The sequence below is a fragment of the Syngnathus scovelli genome, chromosome 14 (assembly GCF_024217435.2).
Source record: "Syngnathus scovelli strain Florida chromosome 14, RoL_Ssco_1.2, whole genome shotgun sequence".
Classification (NCBI taxonomy): domain Eukaryota; kingdom Metazoa; phylum Chordata; class Actinopteri; order Syngnathiformes; family Syngnathidae; genus Syngnathus; species Syngnathus scovelli.
The window spans coordinates 13912478-13929964 of record NC_090860.1 but is presented as its reverse complement, the minus strand read 5'-3'; the positions used below and the strand labels follow the sequence as shown (position 1 = coordinate 13929964).

The window sequence follows — 17487 nt, the reverse complement described above, 5'->3', positions numbered from 1 at the left end:
GTTGTTTCCGACGAGGATGGGATTCGAACCCACGCGTGCAGAGCACAATGGATTAGCAGTCCATCGCCTTAACCACTCGGCCACCTCGTCAGATGCACCGGCATCGTGGCTGAGCTTTTAAAAAGACACCACGAATTTTGACACGACGGTCCTCCGACAAAATTATTATAGCAAAAGGAGATGATAAACGATCAAATGTTTTTTAAGTTTTATTTGTTGTCATTTTAGGGGTTAAAATCGGGATATTAATATTTGCCGGCTGTGGGAATCCTAAATGACCCATTCTGTCCACGAGGGGGCGGCAAACATCCACGCATGCTTAGTTGGCTGATCTGACATTGCCCTAACCTCATGCAACAATGATTCCAAAGCACACCTTTTATGAAAAATCTCAAGGCACACCACAAAACAAAAATGCCACAAAAAGTGGATATACATATCAATTCTATACTTTCTACCATCTAATAATAGATATAATAGACTAGATAATAGATTGATTTGTTCTGTCTTTCTAAATCGATGGCATAGATAGATGAGCAAAGATATATTATTTGTTATAAATACCCTGCTCCATGATGATGCCATTAGTGATCGGGGCACAGGAGGCAGTAATTTATGTCATACTCACCAAACTAATTCAGTTCCTGGTGCAGTTATTGTTTTCCAAAGTAAAGCAGACATTTGTAAAATTGATTAAAAACAATATTGTGGCAGAAAAAGCTCACGTCCAATAAGTGAATAAAGAAACAAAGACAATATTGTGTAAAAAGAACCTTAATTATCAGAATGATGCAAGAAGAGCAACTTGGAAAGCTCAAATTATACTGTATATCAGTATAATCTTTTTCAAATAGAATAAATTATATTTGACTATCATTTTCTTATTTGGATAGAGGTGTATCAGAAAAATTCCAAGACTGCCGTCACAAAAGCTAGCCTATTATTTCAAATGCAAATTACAAGATTTCTTTCCGTCTGTGAGAAGAGCCAACAGCTGTTGGCAAGACCACTTCACCATGACAACGCGCTTGTTCACATGGCTGACGTTACCTACCTTCCTACTCACCCAACCTGCCTGTGTGTAATTTAGCCCACTTTCCCAAGTCCAGAGGTCATCCAGGGGCCAAGAGGTGGATGACATCACACTGGTCAAAGCTGCATTAGATCCAGCGAGATTCATGAGATGTTGAAGGTGCAGTAGACTCCATTGAATTAGAAAACTATCTTTTATGACATCAGTCATGGCCCTTTTCTGACACATTCAAAATTGCAGTTTTTGGTATTGGAAATTTGAGCAAGCAAAGCTTTGTCCTGAGCATGCCAAATTTGTCAACCCAGTTAAATTTTTTCATTTCTTCCTAACTACATAAACAGCAAACAAATCGGTTTCAATGCAAATAACAAGGCAGAAGGCAGTAAGAGGGGAATCCAACATTTATTTTACCCTTATTAAAAGTTACAATAAAACCATCAACATCTTCAAACGATAGCAAAATAAAGAGAACCAAAAACATTGGCCGAAACATATTTACATTGAAAAGTTTTGCAGATAAAAAGCTCACATTTTGTACACAATCCCAAGCCCTGCCTCATAAACTCTGAAATGTGAACACTGCAAATACTCAAGAAGCTTCAATGGGGACTTTAGCCCGGAAACAATCCAAATGCACAAAGACTGATTTTCTCCCATATCCCCCCCCCCCCCCCCATTGTTTTTCCTATAACATGTCAAAATACTTGAAATTTGTGGGCAAAACATAGGAATGTATACTTCTAAAAATTAACATAATTTGAAAGCTTAATTGCATCATGTAAGTCATTTCGAATAGAGATGGTATGCCTTGCTTGGCAATCGTTAAATCCCAAAAATGAGACCAAAAAAAAAAAAAATGTTATAGGGCTGCCACGCTGAAAGGTACCTCTCCATCATTAATTGGGGCTTCTCTACTATATCCCGGATTGGCTCCATATCCAGTTCATTACCTTCTCCACATGCCGCTCCCTGTGTGTACCTCAAGGGGGAGACACTTGCATCAATTTGAGGGCCCGGTGAGATTCCGTTTGTCGAGGACTGATTTTTAAAAAAAAAAAAAAAAAAAAAGGCAAGTGAACTGGTGGTTGAATCGTCAAATGTGATATATCCTTTGTCTTCTTTGTAGTTTTGTTGTATAACTTTAAGAACGTGGCATGAGTCTCTCATATATATTTATATACTTTAATCTTGGAAAAATTAGTTCAGTCGTGGAGGTGCAATCACTCCGCACTGGCGTCGCCCTCGGGGGCAGCGGGTGTCGTTTCCTCAGCGGGGGCGGCAGCGGGGGCGGCAGCCTCCTCGGTCGGAGCGGCCTCCGTGGCAGGAGCGGCCTCCTCGGCGTCCTTGGCGTCCCCCTCTGGAGCGGCGGCGGCGGCGGCTGCCTCGCCCTCCTTGGCCTCAGTGGCTGGCGTCTCATCTTTGGCTTCCTTGGCCGCGTGGCCGTTTTCCTCAGGCTTCTCTTCGCCCGCGGGGGAGGTGGCCTCCTCCTTGGCCTCCTCGCTCCCCTTCTTGCTTTTCTTCAGCGAGATGCCCTTAAACTTGAATGAGTTCTTCAGGGAGAACTTCTTCTTCTTCTTTCCATCTTTGGGGGCCTCGGCCTCCGTCTTGGCCGCTTCGCCGTCTACCGCAGGGGCGGGTTCGATGGCATCCCCGGCACCGGCCTCTCCCTCCTTAGCCGGTTCGGCTGTGCCGTTGCCGTCTGCAGCGGCCACATCTCCGTCAGGCTTGGCGGATACGTCACCGTTGGTCTTGACGTGACCGTTTTCCTGCAGAACAACAAGTCTTGTTAGGAGATCTGACAGAGTAACTCATGAAATTAACTCAATTTTGCTGTTGCTCTTAATTTGAGCTAGAGGAGGCACACTTGCAGCTGCTTGCATTACTTGAATCGGCCGCAAGGCGGCAGTAGTGCTGCGTCTGCTGTTAAGCTTGCGAGAACAAAGGAATTCCCTCGTCACAACTGCTCTGCCATCATCCTTTTGGGTTTTAATTCATTACATCAGTTTGCAGTTTTTTTTTAAAAAAAGCCCATTTGTGATAGTCAAATGCATAATTAAATGTTTGGTTACATTTCGTGGATGAACGGTTACAAGTTTTCTATTGAGATTTGACCCCCATTTTATTCAAATGTAAAATCTCTCGTGGCTTATCGAGGCGGCGCATATCCGCGCTTTTGTTTGCAACTCTGCAAAATGTGCCTCCAGCAGAGCCCATTTGCCATCCTTTCCACTGCGCATCTTTTATTTGGCCCTAGTGCAAATATTACCTGTGATTAAAGCCAAACAATGAGATAAAACGTGGTTCCAAATTCTACAAATTTATTTGTCACTTTGGGCACGTTTTTGTCATCATTTTCCTTCAAGGAACCAGCAGCTGAATTGAACAAAAGCACGGTCGGTGCTTGCAAGTGGGGATCCAATTTGCCACTTACAATTATTTTTTTCCGATTATTTATTTGAATCCAATTGTGATTTCCGAGGTTTGCAATGTCGCTGAGCAACAGCCGCTCCAAGCACGTTGGTGGTGGGCGTTGGGTGCCATGTGACTCGGTACCGGTGCTCACCATCTGATTGCTTTACTCACCTGGCCGTTGGCTTTTGCAGCAGCAGGGTCTACAACGACATTCCCCTCCACAGCTACATCTCCCTTGGACATGTGGGCTCCCATTTTTTTATTACCGTGTGATATTCTAAACACAAAAAATAAATTGAAAAAGAAAAATTTCAAAATGTGTGTGGGATTTTTTTTTTTTTTTTAGATTGAAAAGTCCAGTTCTTGGATGAGAGAAATCGTGCCAAAAAGTGAAGAATCCTTTACACAGACACCGAGACCGTCCGTCTGTCCGTCCTCCCTCTGTGACTGTGTGTGCGGCTGAGCGCAAATGAAAGGATGTCAGAGACACCACTGTGAGTATTTCAACCGAGCCTCAAAAATCGACCCGAGTCTCCTCCCATGGGCGTGTCAGCAGGGCCGTATCCAATGTGATGCTTGGGCATGGGCATGGCATGGGCCAAGTCCACCCCTGCAACAGTCCACTATGCCACTGGAGCGTTCACACAAATTGCATGCACTTTATTAAATATTATATCATCTTAAATTTAGTTTATTTACACCAATGAACCCTTTTAAGTCGAATCAATTCACTTTACAGCAAGTCCCAGAATGGTTATGCCTAAATTGTAAAAATCAGGCCAGAAAAATCAGAAAAAAAGAACAGCTCTCATTAGCCTTAATATGGTGTCTGTGACATCTTTGGACAAAATACCACAAATAAAAAGAAACAGTGTAACAACAATATAAGCATTTTCACCGATTTAGGCAACACTTCAAGAATTTGAGCAAATTAAAGTTAAACGATAGGGCACGGAATGAGATATCTGGGGTGTTGCGCAATCGTACCGAACACCAAGACTTGTGAAAAATAGAATAAGAAGATAAATAAAATAAAGACATAAATGACTTTTTTTTAAAAAGTGAGCAAACATTCACCGGAAATTCAAAGATCAGAGGCCTGAATTGCACCTAATAGTTACATTCTTATTTTTATTTTAAAAATAAAGAGAATAAAGTGCTAACCTGTGCTTAACATCTCACTTTCACATAATAGTGTTTGAGACTATAGAGCATGGCTTAAAAGTGGCAAACACTCTTTTTTTCAGCAAGCTGCCTAGATGTGTGAGAAAAAAAAACTTGATTGTGTAAATTGGACAAACTGGTAACATTTATATAATAAAATCAAAACACTAAAAGCACTTTAATAATACAAGCATACTAAAGAGGCTATGTGAGGAAGACAGTCTTTTTTTTTTTCAAGCTTTTTAAGACGGATCATTAAGGGCCAAAAATTATATAATGGTATAATATCAATATGAATTTTGAGGCCACGCAAAATTGTGCAAATAAACACAACATTGCTGGTATTTAAAAAAGATAATATACTAACATACTTTATTATAGAATGCCCCAAAATGAGCTCACAAGGAATTTTCTCTGAATGACAGTAATCTTGGACATAATCTTCTTGTAGTCTTTCGCTTTATTAAATTAATTTAGGATTTCTTTGGTATTATCTGAAGCATCTCTGTCTGACATTCCAAGAATCCCAAAAAGCACAAGGCTCAACCCCCCCTCCACTTGTACGTTCCCTCACACAAACATGTCGCAAGCGTGGAATGCGAGGTATGCATACGCCACCCAGAGAATGATCTCCATCCTTTCACTGGGCTGAACCTCCTCACAGAATGGAATACACCCTGAGGGCTTTTAAATCTGTGAACCACCCCCCTTTTCTTACCATCCTCCATCCCACTATACATTCCCGCAAAATGAGTCAAGAAGGACAACAACACAATTCAAAGCCCATCCCGCCATCCAGTGTGCGTTTAATCATATCCTTGGAATTTTTCTGATGTGGCCATCAAAAATTGACTCTACCAGGAGGATGTTGAATTTCAAAGGGTTCATTCTTGGTTTGATGATCACAAAATGTTTTCACGTCTTGGCACCTGTGAGGCCCATAAAAAAAAAAGTGTTGTTGTGTTTTGGCCAGTGAAGTTGTGCTCCTGAAAGAACCAGATGAGGGTGCTTATGTTCCCACTTCTTTAAGACTTTCATTTGTCTAAATGTGTGAATCCAGAACAAACTTTGTTTTGCACTTAGCTGGGGACCAGTATACCCTGGCTCTTGTCTAAAGTCATTTGGGATTAGCTCCAGCTCACCCGTAAAATAATGTTAAATAGAAATTGGATGGGTGCATGTTAAATTGAAAGAAAAATAAGTCTGTCTTCTTAGTTCTGTAGAAATGGGAGGAGAGGGAAAAATACACCACAGTGTCTGTGCCAACGTTTAGTTTATAGCTGTCTTTTCCAAACTTTGGGTCATTACCCAAAATGAGTCCCTGTTCTGATTTTACTGAGTTGGCAAATGTCAGCATTAAAAGCTGTGGGCAATTTTATTGACCATCAATCAGACAAATATTTCCTAGGGAAATGGCTTTTGGAATCACTTTTGTTGTAATAAATACACATTATCTTCATTCCTTTGATTAGTTTATATAATACTGTGCAAAAGCATAGCCCCTCAATAGCAATGAAGCTTTAATTATCCAGTTTATAGCTGCGAGTGACTTGAAAGCAGGAAAAATAGGGATTCTCAACGGGTGGGTCAGGGGCCCAAAAGTGGGTCATGGGTGGGTGTCTTGCGGACAGGTAGGAAAAATAACCTGGGTCTTTTGTCAACTATGCTTTCCGTTATTTATTTATGTTTCAAAAACTGAACTGTAATTATGACTTTACTGCTGTTTTTTAATGTTCCAAAATATGATAAGGCAAATTGTAACTCGACTTAATTAAAAGTGGGTTGTAGGAAAATTGGGGTCAGAGTGACAACAGTTAAGAACCACGGCGGGTACTTAGAGAAATGACACTGAGCGTCTTGCTTCACTATGCACCCTTGTAGTCGACATTTTGTTTTGATGAAAAGGCCTAATTTCCTTGAGAAAAAATGCATCTGCGGCTGGCGGACTTCCTGCGGCCTCGTCTGCAGACTTATTTTTGTCACGTTTCATCCATGCTTCTACTCTTCCAGCGCTATTTTTTCCCTCACCCGGAGCGGCTCAATAGCCTTGTTTGTGCGGTTGCTCATTTTTCATAGCCTGACTCAGGATAAGCGTTCAAATGTGATAAAAGGCCCCCATTGTGTGATTAACCCTCAATGGATGAGCATGACAAGTAGAAATGGTGGAGGAGGGGACCAAGGGGTTACTTCTGTACAGAGGGGTCAAGTAAGAAAGTAAAACTACTCAATTACCTTACATTAAATAGAAATTTGAGATATCGGTAATTGCCAAGTCTTTTTAATTATATCTGTTTATCCTTTTTTTTCAGGCTCCTAATTATAACAAGAATCGTGTGCACCTTCACTGCCATGAAAAGGGGCGTGTCCACTTGGGAGAAAGATCTTTGTGATGCTAATTGATTCCATCAACTGACTTATTGACTGCAAGGGGTCCTCACCAGAAGGCAAGCACAAAGCTACACACGGCGTCCATCTTGGCAGGCTCGGCCCGTTCAGATGTATTTGCAGCATTCTGGCAGCTTCCATGCTCTATAGATGCTTGGCCAATGTTGATGTTTTGGTTGTGATGGATTAATTGCTCACCAGAATACTTGGAAAGAAATTGTAAAGATGCCTGCAAAGTGAACAGTAATTGTTTTGATGTGTGTGTTGTGTTGATTCACATCCCCCACCGAGCGAGCGAGAGCGAGCACACACGCAACCCCCCACCTTTCACTCGCCCAACCTCCCTTTGGTGGCAGACACACACTTGATGCTGCATACCCCTCCCACAATTTCTGCATCAGTACAGACATGCCATAGAGCCAGTTGCCATGGCAACTACTGCTTCTATCCCCCGACTGGTTTTAAGGGTAAACATGATTTGGTGGAAAGACAGTCAAGGGCAAAATGATGTTCCTGCTCTAATCATGTCTGGTTTGTTTATTTGAGATGAGCCTCGCTTCGTCATAATAATCACAAATCTTTTTTTTGAGACAGCTCATGTTTTTTCACCTCAATCCATCCAGGTGAGAAAAAAATACAAGTCAAAGGATGAATCAAGTAGAAAGAGATGCTAATATGTGTATGTCAGACGGAGGGGAGGAGGGGGGGTACAGTTGTGGGCCAGCTCATTCCCACTGGCAATGGAGTTGCAGAAATAGTAGGTCAGTGTGCCATCATCTCATTCATCAATATCCCTGCCTGCTCTTTTTTCATATCACACTCCTATCTTGTTTCTTTTTTTTGCAGTTCCAAAATGAAATCTGCCAAAAGCTCGTCCGTCATCCATCCATCTCTCCAAATAACGATAACTGGTCATCAAGATAAGACGTATACCCAAGACTGGTTAGCAAGAAAAGACATCCAAAGTAAGCTAAAATGTCAACAATAATTAATAATCCAATTTTGTAGCTATCTGTGATTTGACTGCCACTTTGTCAATGTATAGTGCATCCAATGTTTCTCAGTCATCTTAGCAAAATTTATGACATAGCAGGCACACATTTGGTCATTTAAGCGGCTCACTGATCCCCCATGAACATTTTTTGTCCATTACTCTCTCTCTTGCTCCCATCGTTTTTTTCTTTCCTGTTTTCTGAAAAGCCCACCCCTTCATTGTAATGCAGATTTAAGGATCAAATGGGGGATGGGTGAAGAGGAGGGGTGTGGAACTAGAAGGACGGTGAAGAGGCTGTGCTTGGTGTTAAGTATGGCCTGCCTGGCAGTCCTGCTGTGCCTCAGCAGGCAGTCTGGCGTGAGCTGGAAGGGGAAGGAGAAGGGGAAGGAGAGGGTGGGCAAAGACAGAGAAAAATGAACTCTTCTAAGGTTATCCCCTCCACATTCAGCCTGTATGCATGACTCAGCCATTGCACATCTTCATTTCTTCTGCAAATAGATCAGAATATACAATGTATGACTGCAATATAGCGTACACGTAAAAGTTTGTCTAGACATTGAGACGAAAATGAACAATCATGTTGTATTAATCCGTTGCAAAACAAAAAGCCATCACCATCTGTCTGGCTGGTATGATACTGTCCATGTGTGCAAACATGTGGATAAATAGTCTGACTGTCTGCGGGGGATGTCTAGTTCTTATGTCTAGGGCAGGCAGGGGTGTCAAACTCATTTTTGTCGTCATAGTTTCTCTTGGAGGGCCATTCTAAATACATACAGTATAGGCAACACAAATTGATGAATAACTATTTCTGAAATCAGACAAGTCAAATCTAATTAATCTAATTAAAAAGTGAAGACAATTTGTGATGACACAAAGGTGATGCAAAATTTGTGGGCCATATAAAATGATGTGGCAGGCCGTATCTGGCCCCGGACCTTGAGTTTGAAATGGTCCTACACAGCGCACCTTTAGATTTAGGGCAACTTGCAGAGGAACCCAAGAACTGGTCCTGAAGGCTCAGTGGTGAATTGTTCTTTAAGTGAATGCTGAAAAGTATAAAGGATGATCTGATGGTGTCACCAGGCTTCTTCTCCATGAGTTTATTAATAGCAGACTTCTAAAAAAGACAGTAGTGTGTGTATATCAGCCACATCTCACATACTTAACATGTCTGGATTAGTCGGATATGACAGCCTATTGGTTTCCAGTCGAAAACATTCAACAAAGATAACTTTTGTTTTGGAATGAGACACAGGTCAGACAACAGCAGCCTGTCTGCTCTCTTATTTCATGTATGAATTTGCTGAGGCACTGTGAATCATTGGAGAACAGCTTCCACCGTGTTTATGATAGTTGGCCCTTGTGCAATTTGAGTCATGTTCAGATTTATTGATTTAGTACCTTGCTTGCTTTTAAGCCATTCACTTCAGTTTATATTTTAACAATTACCCAAAATCCCCCAAAAATATTTGCATTCATTTTCCTCATCAAGTGAAAGTAATTTGTTGATATACAGTAAGTGAGATAGAGGTGGTATTTATGGAAAAAAAAAAAAGTTATGCAGCGAACAGATGGCTTCCCCACTCACTTTGCAATATAATACTCAGCTCAGCTTGTAGAAACAAAAAAAAAAGTTATGCAGTTAATTCATTATTTGGCCATGTTTTTTTTGCTCCAGTTTTCTATTTTGTCCATCTGCCATTGCAGCTGTGTTGTCATGGAGCATCAATGAAGTGTGTTGTAGTTTTTTAGCTAGTGACCTATTTATGTGTCTCTCCACCCCACCCCCCACGCACACCAACCAACCCTCTCTATTGCTTGTCCCAATTCTCTCACTTGCCTCTTCCAATTTGAACCAGCACCGTTTGGAAATCTCTGAGAGGGCATGGAGGTTTATGTTGAACTTCTTTACATGTGATATTTCTTTGTGAAGTGGTTTCATAAAAATGTGCTCCATCAATATTTTCTCAAAGAGTTAATTAGGTAAGGTCATATTTCGTAAAATAAAATAGCTGCTAAATTTCATGTTGGGTCACTGCAGAGCCTTCCACCAATCCAATATGGGCCCGGTTTGCCGAGCTGGCCCCTGATTACCAACAACCGGACCCACCTGTCCATTTGAACCTCCTATTATCTTCCTCAGAGCCAGTTTGGCGATGACGCACTTGCTACCACGCCACCATGACTGCAATTGATTGAGCAGGGATTGATTCGTTGAAAGATGGCTCGGAGGAGGTGGGGGTTGCTAGTGCCTTGCTGAGGGAAGTTATTTATGTTTGCGTCTCGTCAGGTGCACCAAAGATTTATTGAAACGCTCGGGATTATTTTGTCGTACATTCGCTCCTTGTCAGCGCCGGAGTCGTGACCCTGAAGGATGGATACATTGAAACCAAATGGGATGGATATCTTCCACAACAAGGTACAACATGAGACACCTGCTCCTGCATGGGAGGAAAAGGAAGTCGTGGCATGACTTCATTTGTTTGTCTTACAAACATTTACATGACTGCTTAGAATTGCTACAATATTTTGCCAACAATAGCTTGAATATCACAAATACATTTTGCAAATGATGAGGGTTAAAGGTGTCACTGCTGAGAGCACGCACCATATGAGCGGGTGTTAATGCGGGCCGGCCGGCCGGCGCGTCATAATGCCTTCAAACATTCAAGGCAAGCCGATCAGACGCCATATAGGCAGTGCAGAAGATAATCGGCTTGAATCATTTATATGTAATGTATAGAATTTGATGAGATTGTTGATTTTTTATGGATGTTATTGGGGGATTAAAGCCTTGGAATGTGTAACCTTTCCTATCACCTGTGTCATTGCAAGATGATGAAAATGATGTAGTGAAAACAATGTCATCATTGACTATTGTGGCCTGATTTTTTTTTTTTCTCTCTCCCCTGTATAGGTTTAGGTCTTGGGTATAGTAGGAGTATCCCCCTGGCAGAAAAACACAATTTAACAACAATGGATATGAGATGGATTCAAATTTTAAGGTAATCCTTCATTGATTGTTTTTTTGCAATTATTTTAGTACATTCTAATTTTCCAAGCATGGTCAAGGAACAAATTGAACTCATATCTCAAGGCACTACTAATCCCAAACATATCTATAATACTTTGCAAAATTAAGTTTCTGGTTCTCCATCACAGAAAATCCCAAAAAACAAACCCTCTGATGGTTCTTTTACATGCACACAGACTTGAAGTTTTGTCGAAGCCTGCAGTCAATGTTCAAACTTAGGCGGCATCTTCCTCCCTTTAGCCTAATAAGGACTTCACGAGTTTGTTGCTTCAAGCAGTTTCTGTTTAGCTTGATGTATGTTTACGCTCTTCCAACCAGGAAGAGATGATTCTAAATTTCTGCCGATATGAGAAACGTAAATACAAAAAAAAACAATGATTTACCAAGTTCTTGGAGAAAATCAATCGCAGGCTCTGCGAAACGGATAGGATGAATGCGTTGCACACAAATCATGTTGTTTGGGCCAAGGTCTTTGGAGGAATCTCACAGCAAGTGATGCCAGTAGTGAGGGAGCTGATGAAACCCAGTTTAGGTGTCAAAGGATTCCACAAAGGCTTTGGGTTGTAGTTTTAAAATCTTTGGTCAGCTATGATATGAATTGAATTGTTTTTCTAACAACAACAAAACTGCTTTCATAAAAATATCCAGATTTTTTTTTTTGTGCATTTCCTTTTTCATCTGTAGTTGTTGATAACTGCAACTCGCAGCTTTTGACAAGTATTTCTAATATCGTGGTTAGTAACGTATGAAAGTATCTGCATCATCATTGTGACGCTGGCAGCAGCTGTGCATACAATTGATAACGCACAAACCCCTCCAAACCTCAAAGTATTTCAGTCATTTGATAAAGCTGTTCATACATATTTATCATTAGAATTGACCAGAGGCTACGTCACTCATTTGTGTTGCTAATGGAGAAGCCAAACCGATAACATGTTTTCATGCATTCAATTCTAGGCTACTACTTCAACCTAAAATAATCTTGAACTGCTTTGGTGTTGTATTGCCCAGTTGACAAGCTTTCCCAATAATGTGGCCATTTATTTAAAAAGCGAAAAGCCCTCATGGGTTCATGTTTCTGTCACGTTATAGCCAGGAATATACAATTATTCTATTCCTGCAGCCATGTGAAGCTAATATACAGTATGTGATACCCCCCCCTCTTTTTTTCTTTTTTTTTTTGCACCCTCACGCAGTCGTGCCTCACACAGAGTCCCAGAATAGTCATGGTCATTAATAAAGCATGTACCTGCTGTGCATCCCATCTTTTTGCTTGTATCCCCGCAGAAAAGAGAGGAAGAGGACCATTGCAATCAGTGTGCCTCTTTTAAAACAACAATCTTTTTTGAGTTCCCCCCCCTTGCTAGTAACATTATTTTCTTTTGCCGAGTCTCCCTCGGTCGCCTGCAACAATGTAGCGGTCAGCTGACATGTAATATTTACCCTTTTCTTCTCAATCACAAGCCATCCCTTTTCATGTCGTCTTCATACTCTTCTATTGCTTTTTGCCTGCTCTCACAGTTGCTCTGTTGACTCATCACTGACATCAGTGACAGAGATTGAAGTGGTTGCCATGGCAATGCCTTGACAACACTAATGGAATTCATTCGGCGTGGTGTTTTGTGAATGGAGGAGTTTGGGCCAGGAAAATCTCATGTGCAGCATGGAGGATGAGGAAGTGGATGTATTTCCAACAATCATATCTCGGGTGTAATGTAATGGCAATGGATTTGTATTAAGGATGATTTTTCTCAACCTCGCATGCTCCCTTTGATCCTGAGCCCTTGTGACAGTCAGGTATCCTTGAGCAAGATACTGAACTCTCAGTAGCTCCTGATGCTGTCACCAGTAGGTAGGTGAATGAGCAAAGTGCTTTCAGTACCTTAGTCCTAGAAAAGGGTTGTGTATTTTTTTTTTTATTCTTTACTGTTTTTTTTTTTTCTGGAGGAAATCCATTTTTCTGTAAATTGCGCACAGAAATATAATTGCAAAAACTCCCATACGTGACAGGTCCGCACCACCACATCGACCACAGCAGTGACAAATATGGTTTTGCTTAAGGAAACCTCACCAAAGACTTTCCATCCACGATATAGTCCATATGCTAGGCATATGACAAAAGATGTATATGGCAACAGATGAGGAATTTTAGGAGGTGAAGTTAGACGGGACATGTGACATCCCATCTATCATGGCTGCCATGGGGTTGCCACAGGGCTGCCACGGGGCCCAGCTGCCAGCAGCTGTTGTACATTAAGCAAAGTGCAGCAGGCGGATTTGCTTGAGCCAGTTATTGGATAAGTCAATAACATGACTCCGTTAGGGTGCTGCCTTGAGCTCTTTATTTCATAATGCATCGTGGTTTCAACCACCAGGCGTGACATTTAAATCTCAAGGGCTACCGTTAACTTCTGAGCTGATTATGGTGCCCTGCGCTAAGTGTTTGGGTCATTGCAATTGGCCTCCCTCCACTCATCAGTCAAGCCGCACCTTGTCTTCATCTGTGAAAACAGTCCTGACATTAAGATATTGCTCGGATAAAAGTAGGGACCGCCATTAAATCAAGCCTCTTGGGTTGGTAGTCGCCACCTAACTTTTTTTGGCTTAATGGAAGTTGGAAAGCGGCGCTGAGGCATAATCCATTGTGACAATAAAATCTAACAGAGTGTGTGGTATGTAGCTGGGGCCTTTTGACAATAATTCTTTGGGATGGAGGTGACAGCTGTGGGAGAATTTAAAAGGAGAAAGGTAATAGTATGACCTTCTCCACCCCGTGGGCAGCTTGTCCATACAAATGAATACACATTTGTAAAAGCAATTTTTTATCATGTATTTTTTTGTCCAGAGTCCATCCAAAATTCAACGTTTGAGAAGCAAATCCATTATTAATGATTGACATTCATTTTGAATAAATGGCTGCACTCTGGGATGTCTGGAGTCTTTTATTGGCCTCCGTTCAAAATAAGCCGCTCCTCATATTAATTATCACCTTGTCCCTCCCGAGCGCGCGAGACAGCCTTTACCTGACCTTTGCTACTAATATCTGTTAGATGATGTCTGGCTTTGGTTCAGATCATAAAAGCTACTTCAGCTATAAATTCCAAGCTCTCGTTTTCCATTTTTACTTTTGATTGCATTCTGTCTGCCAGAGCCACCTGGCTTTATAGCTTCTGCTCTCAGCTGGATGCAGACTTGTTAGTCTGCCTCCTTGGCTGCCCTTTAGTCGGCTCCGCAAGGATATAAAGTGATGCTTTTATATTTCTTTACCTCGGCTTCTCAACTTGAGATGTTATAAGGTAGAAATGGAAATGTGTGGCTCACATTCAGGTCCAGATGGCTGCATTGTGAACCATTAGGATTGTACGGGCTGGACCAGGATCTCCTCTGGCCTTTTCATGCAATCTGGGTCAGCCTAAGCTGAGAGCAAATGAGAGAGGGTGTCCTTAGGCCACTTGACCTCATTGCTCCACTATTTTCCCGCTAAGTCACTACACTGAGACCAAGGGGGTCTCGGAATCAGGAAGTACGTCCCATTTCCCTTGTGTACACGCATGAGAAGGGGAGGAAACGTAGTTGTGACATCCTTGAACCTGAAGGTCAAAGGTTACCATTACAAATAGCTATTCAACAGGCACGTTAATGCTACGGACAAAATGTAACTTGTACTTGGGAGAGCATGCGTTTGTTTTGATGTGAAGGACACAAAGCAGCAAAGCTTCTCTAGTATTGCCCTGGCTCCTTTTTTTTTTTTCCATTCCATCTCCCCGCCTGAGCCCTGAGCTCCTGCTTGAGGAGTCGTGATTTGCCTTGATTTCATTAACGCTCTCCAGATGGTCATAGTCTGAGAGATCTGACGCCTCTGTCCCATACCTTGGTTAGTCCAAAAGATGTAAGGCTGCTTGTAGGAGCTGAGAGTCGAGGCATGTATGATTTAGACTTTGGAGCACGTTCAAAGTAAATGAGGTGCGAATATATATAGCGAGGGAGGACAGGAAAAATAGTAATGCGTGGGAGTGCAGAAACAAATCAGCCTCATCAGTCAAGGATGAAGCATAACCAAATATGCGACGGCGTAAACAGGAAAAGCAAACTGAAAATAATCATGTGGAAAAAAAGTCAATTCTCCACCTCTGTGTGTTCCATCTGTTTGGGCTTATCTTTGAAAGGGTTCCGTGCTTGCGGCATGGCCACAGGAAGTCGTCACAACCCCCTTCTGAGTATTCCGAAAGAAATGTGATCCTCTTAATAACCCCTGACACAATACTCTTGGAAAAAAAATCCATGACCGACACGAGGCAAAACCCAGGCTGATTACTGCCAACTCACTTAATAGCTTTGACATCTATAATCGTCAGTGGGTTAATAGCGACACTAAAATAAAATTGAATGTTGATGATGAGTTACAGAGATGAAAAAGGAGACCATTGCAACATTTAAATCATCTTCTGCCTTTTTCGCTTTTAGTTTGTCTGTTGTTCGTTAGCCGTTTTCTACTGTGTCAACAAAAACTCAAAGGGGAAGAAAATCAGATTTCTTTCGGTTATGTTTTGAATGGAAACTGGAATGGCCGAGGGCTGACTGGCACCTTAAGCCTGGCTTATACTCAACTTTAGTTACAAAAGGATTCAGAAGGTTTGCAAATTGTGGTTTTTGGTTGGATGTAAAATGTCTTTGCCAGGTGAATATGGAGGTGAAAGTTTAGTTGAACCAGTGTGTGTGAGGAGGGGGGGGGGGGTGTCTTGCGTGCGTGCATCTGATCATCTTTCCACCATATTCCCGTCTCAGCACATTCCTGAGCCTCTTCCATGTGTCACGGAACAACTTCCTGTCTTGGATGGAATGCTCTCCCAAACTTCTAAAAGTGGATGCAATGTGCTAAAATGTAGATGACAGGTGAAGTAGCATGGAATTCCACTTTCATGCAATTTCCACTCAATATAAATATTTTCTCATCATATTATGATGTCTTATAGCTCCAACCCATGCTGGGAAGGCAAAAAACCGAATCCGAGAGGCTACCATGTTTCTTTTGTTTAATCTTCTTGTATATTTTGGACTGTGTACATAAATGCGCATGACTTTTAGTGGATTTTTTTTCCCCCATTGTGTGTTTTATCAGAGTCCCCTGAGTGCTAGCTCAAATACTATTAAGCTCCTTTGTGGATAGTTGAAGAAGCGGGTTGAAAAAGCTATAAACAAAGGGAAGAGATTCAGGGATGGGGGTGGAAGAGAAGAACCGACTGGAGACAATGTGCCTTCCTTGGCAGTCATGAAGTAAATAAGTCATTGGCATCAACTCCTGGTGAAGGTCTCCATTATCTATACACCAACATTGGTTCAAGAAGGGCAAAGACAAACAAGGGGAATCTCTGCTGTGTTTGTAAACAGACAAGCGGAGGAATCCAAGTTCTGAACGTCAGCCACGACTACTTTGGTACTGTTTACACGCTCTACAAACACAGTGAGACGCACACACGCTGATAACAATGCAGGGCAAACACAATCGGCGAATGTAAAGGTTACAATTTTCACAGCGGGCGGGCATGTGCGTGCCTGACTGCATTCTTTTTCATGTTGGTGTCAGGCCAAGTGTCATTTTTGTGGCACTTCCGCGCTCGGAATGGAAAACTGTAATCTTGAGTGACTTTGTGGGGAATTTCTTTCGCAAAGATAAAAACAAAGTGGTGAATACTCACGTTTTGGATTTGAAGGCCACACAACTCGAGTGAACACATCAAAACAGCACTTTAGATGTTGCAAGTTATTGTACGTAATAGTTGCATCGTATTTTATTTGACATTAATGATAAAACACTTAGGGAATATTTTTTTCTGTTGATGATAGCGATATGTCCAGAAAGAGAGAAAAAAAAAAAAAAGAAAGCCCCAAACCATGAGATTCCTCACTCCACCATACAATACATAGTTGGGTTGAGGTTGTGCCTTTTTTTATTCTCCACACATATCGTTGTGCATTCTTGTCAAACAACAGCCTCTTTGGAATGTTTTGTTTTTATTTTTTTTTCTCGCTTCAATTTATTGACATGATCTGCATGAAGGGATGCGTGTGGTAACAGTTTGCGGTCTTTCATCCAATTTTTAATATTAAGTATTACAAGTTTGAAACCCTGGCTTCAGCTTCCTGATGAAAAAAAACTGCACTTGATGGGTGGCGAATTTTTGTCGCTAAAATCTCAGACATGCTGAAAATAAGAGGGGAGGGGGGGAGTTTTCACCAAATAGGATTTCCACACTTCCTCAGAGCACATTGACTGCCTGAATGTCTCCACCGTTAATTTAAGAGTGTAATTTAAGAAGAAAGCAGAAGATTCTTGTCACCATGGAAATGGATGTAACCCCCGGAACATAAACTGCTAGCTGTTATTAAATTCTCATTCCAAAGAGGAAATATAATTACCCACTACTGCTTATTATGATTTGGGGATCTTTAGTCGTGTAGACT

At 41.6% G+C, this 17487-nt stretch overlaps 1 protein-coding gene and 1 non-coding gene across 2 annotated transcripts; both read right to left on the bottom strand.

Moving 5' to 3' along the window:
- Positions 1-8: 8 nt before the first annotated feature.
- Positions 9-90, bottom strand: trnas-gcu (transfer RNA serine (anticodon GCU)). The gene has a single exon. It is a non-coding gene; the product is annotated as a tRNA-Ser (tRNA).
- A 1326-nt stretch (positions 91-1416) lies between these two features.
- On the bottom strand, positions 1417-3938 carry marcksl1a (MARCKS-like 1a). Its single transcript, XM_049740549.2, has 2 exons — positions 3617-3938; positions 1417-2799 (listed from the first exon to the last, which is right to left on the bottom strand). Exons 1-2 carry the CDS (start codon positions 3698-3700, stop codon positions 2254-2256), a joined length of 630 nt encoding a protein of 209 aa, XP_049596506.1. The 5' UTR covers positions 3701-3938; the 3' UTR covers positions 1417-2253.
- Positions 3939-17487: the final 13549 nt, after the last annotated feature.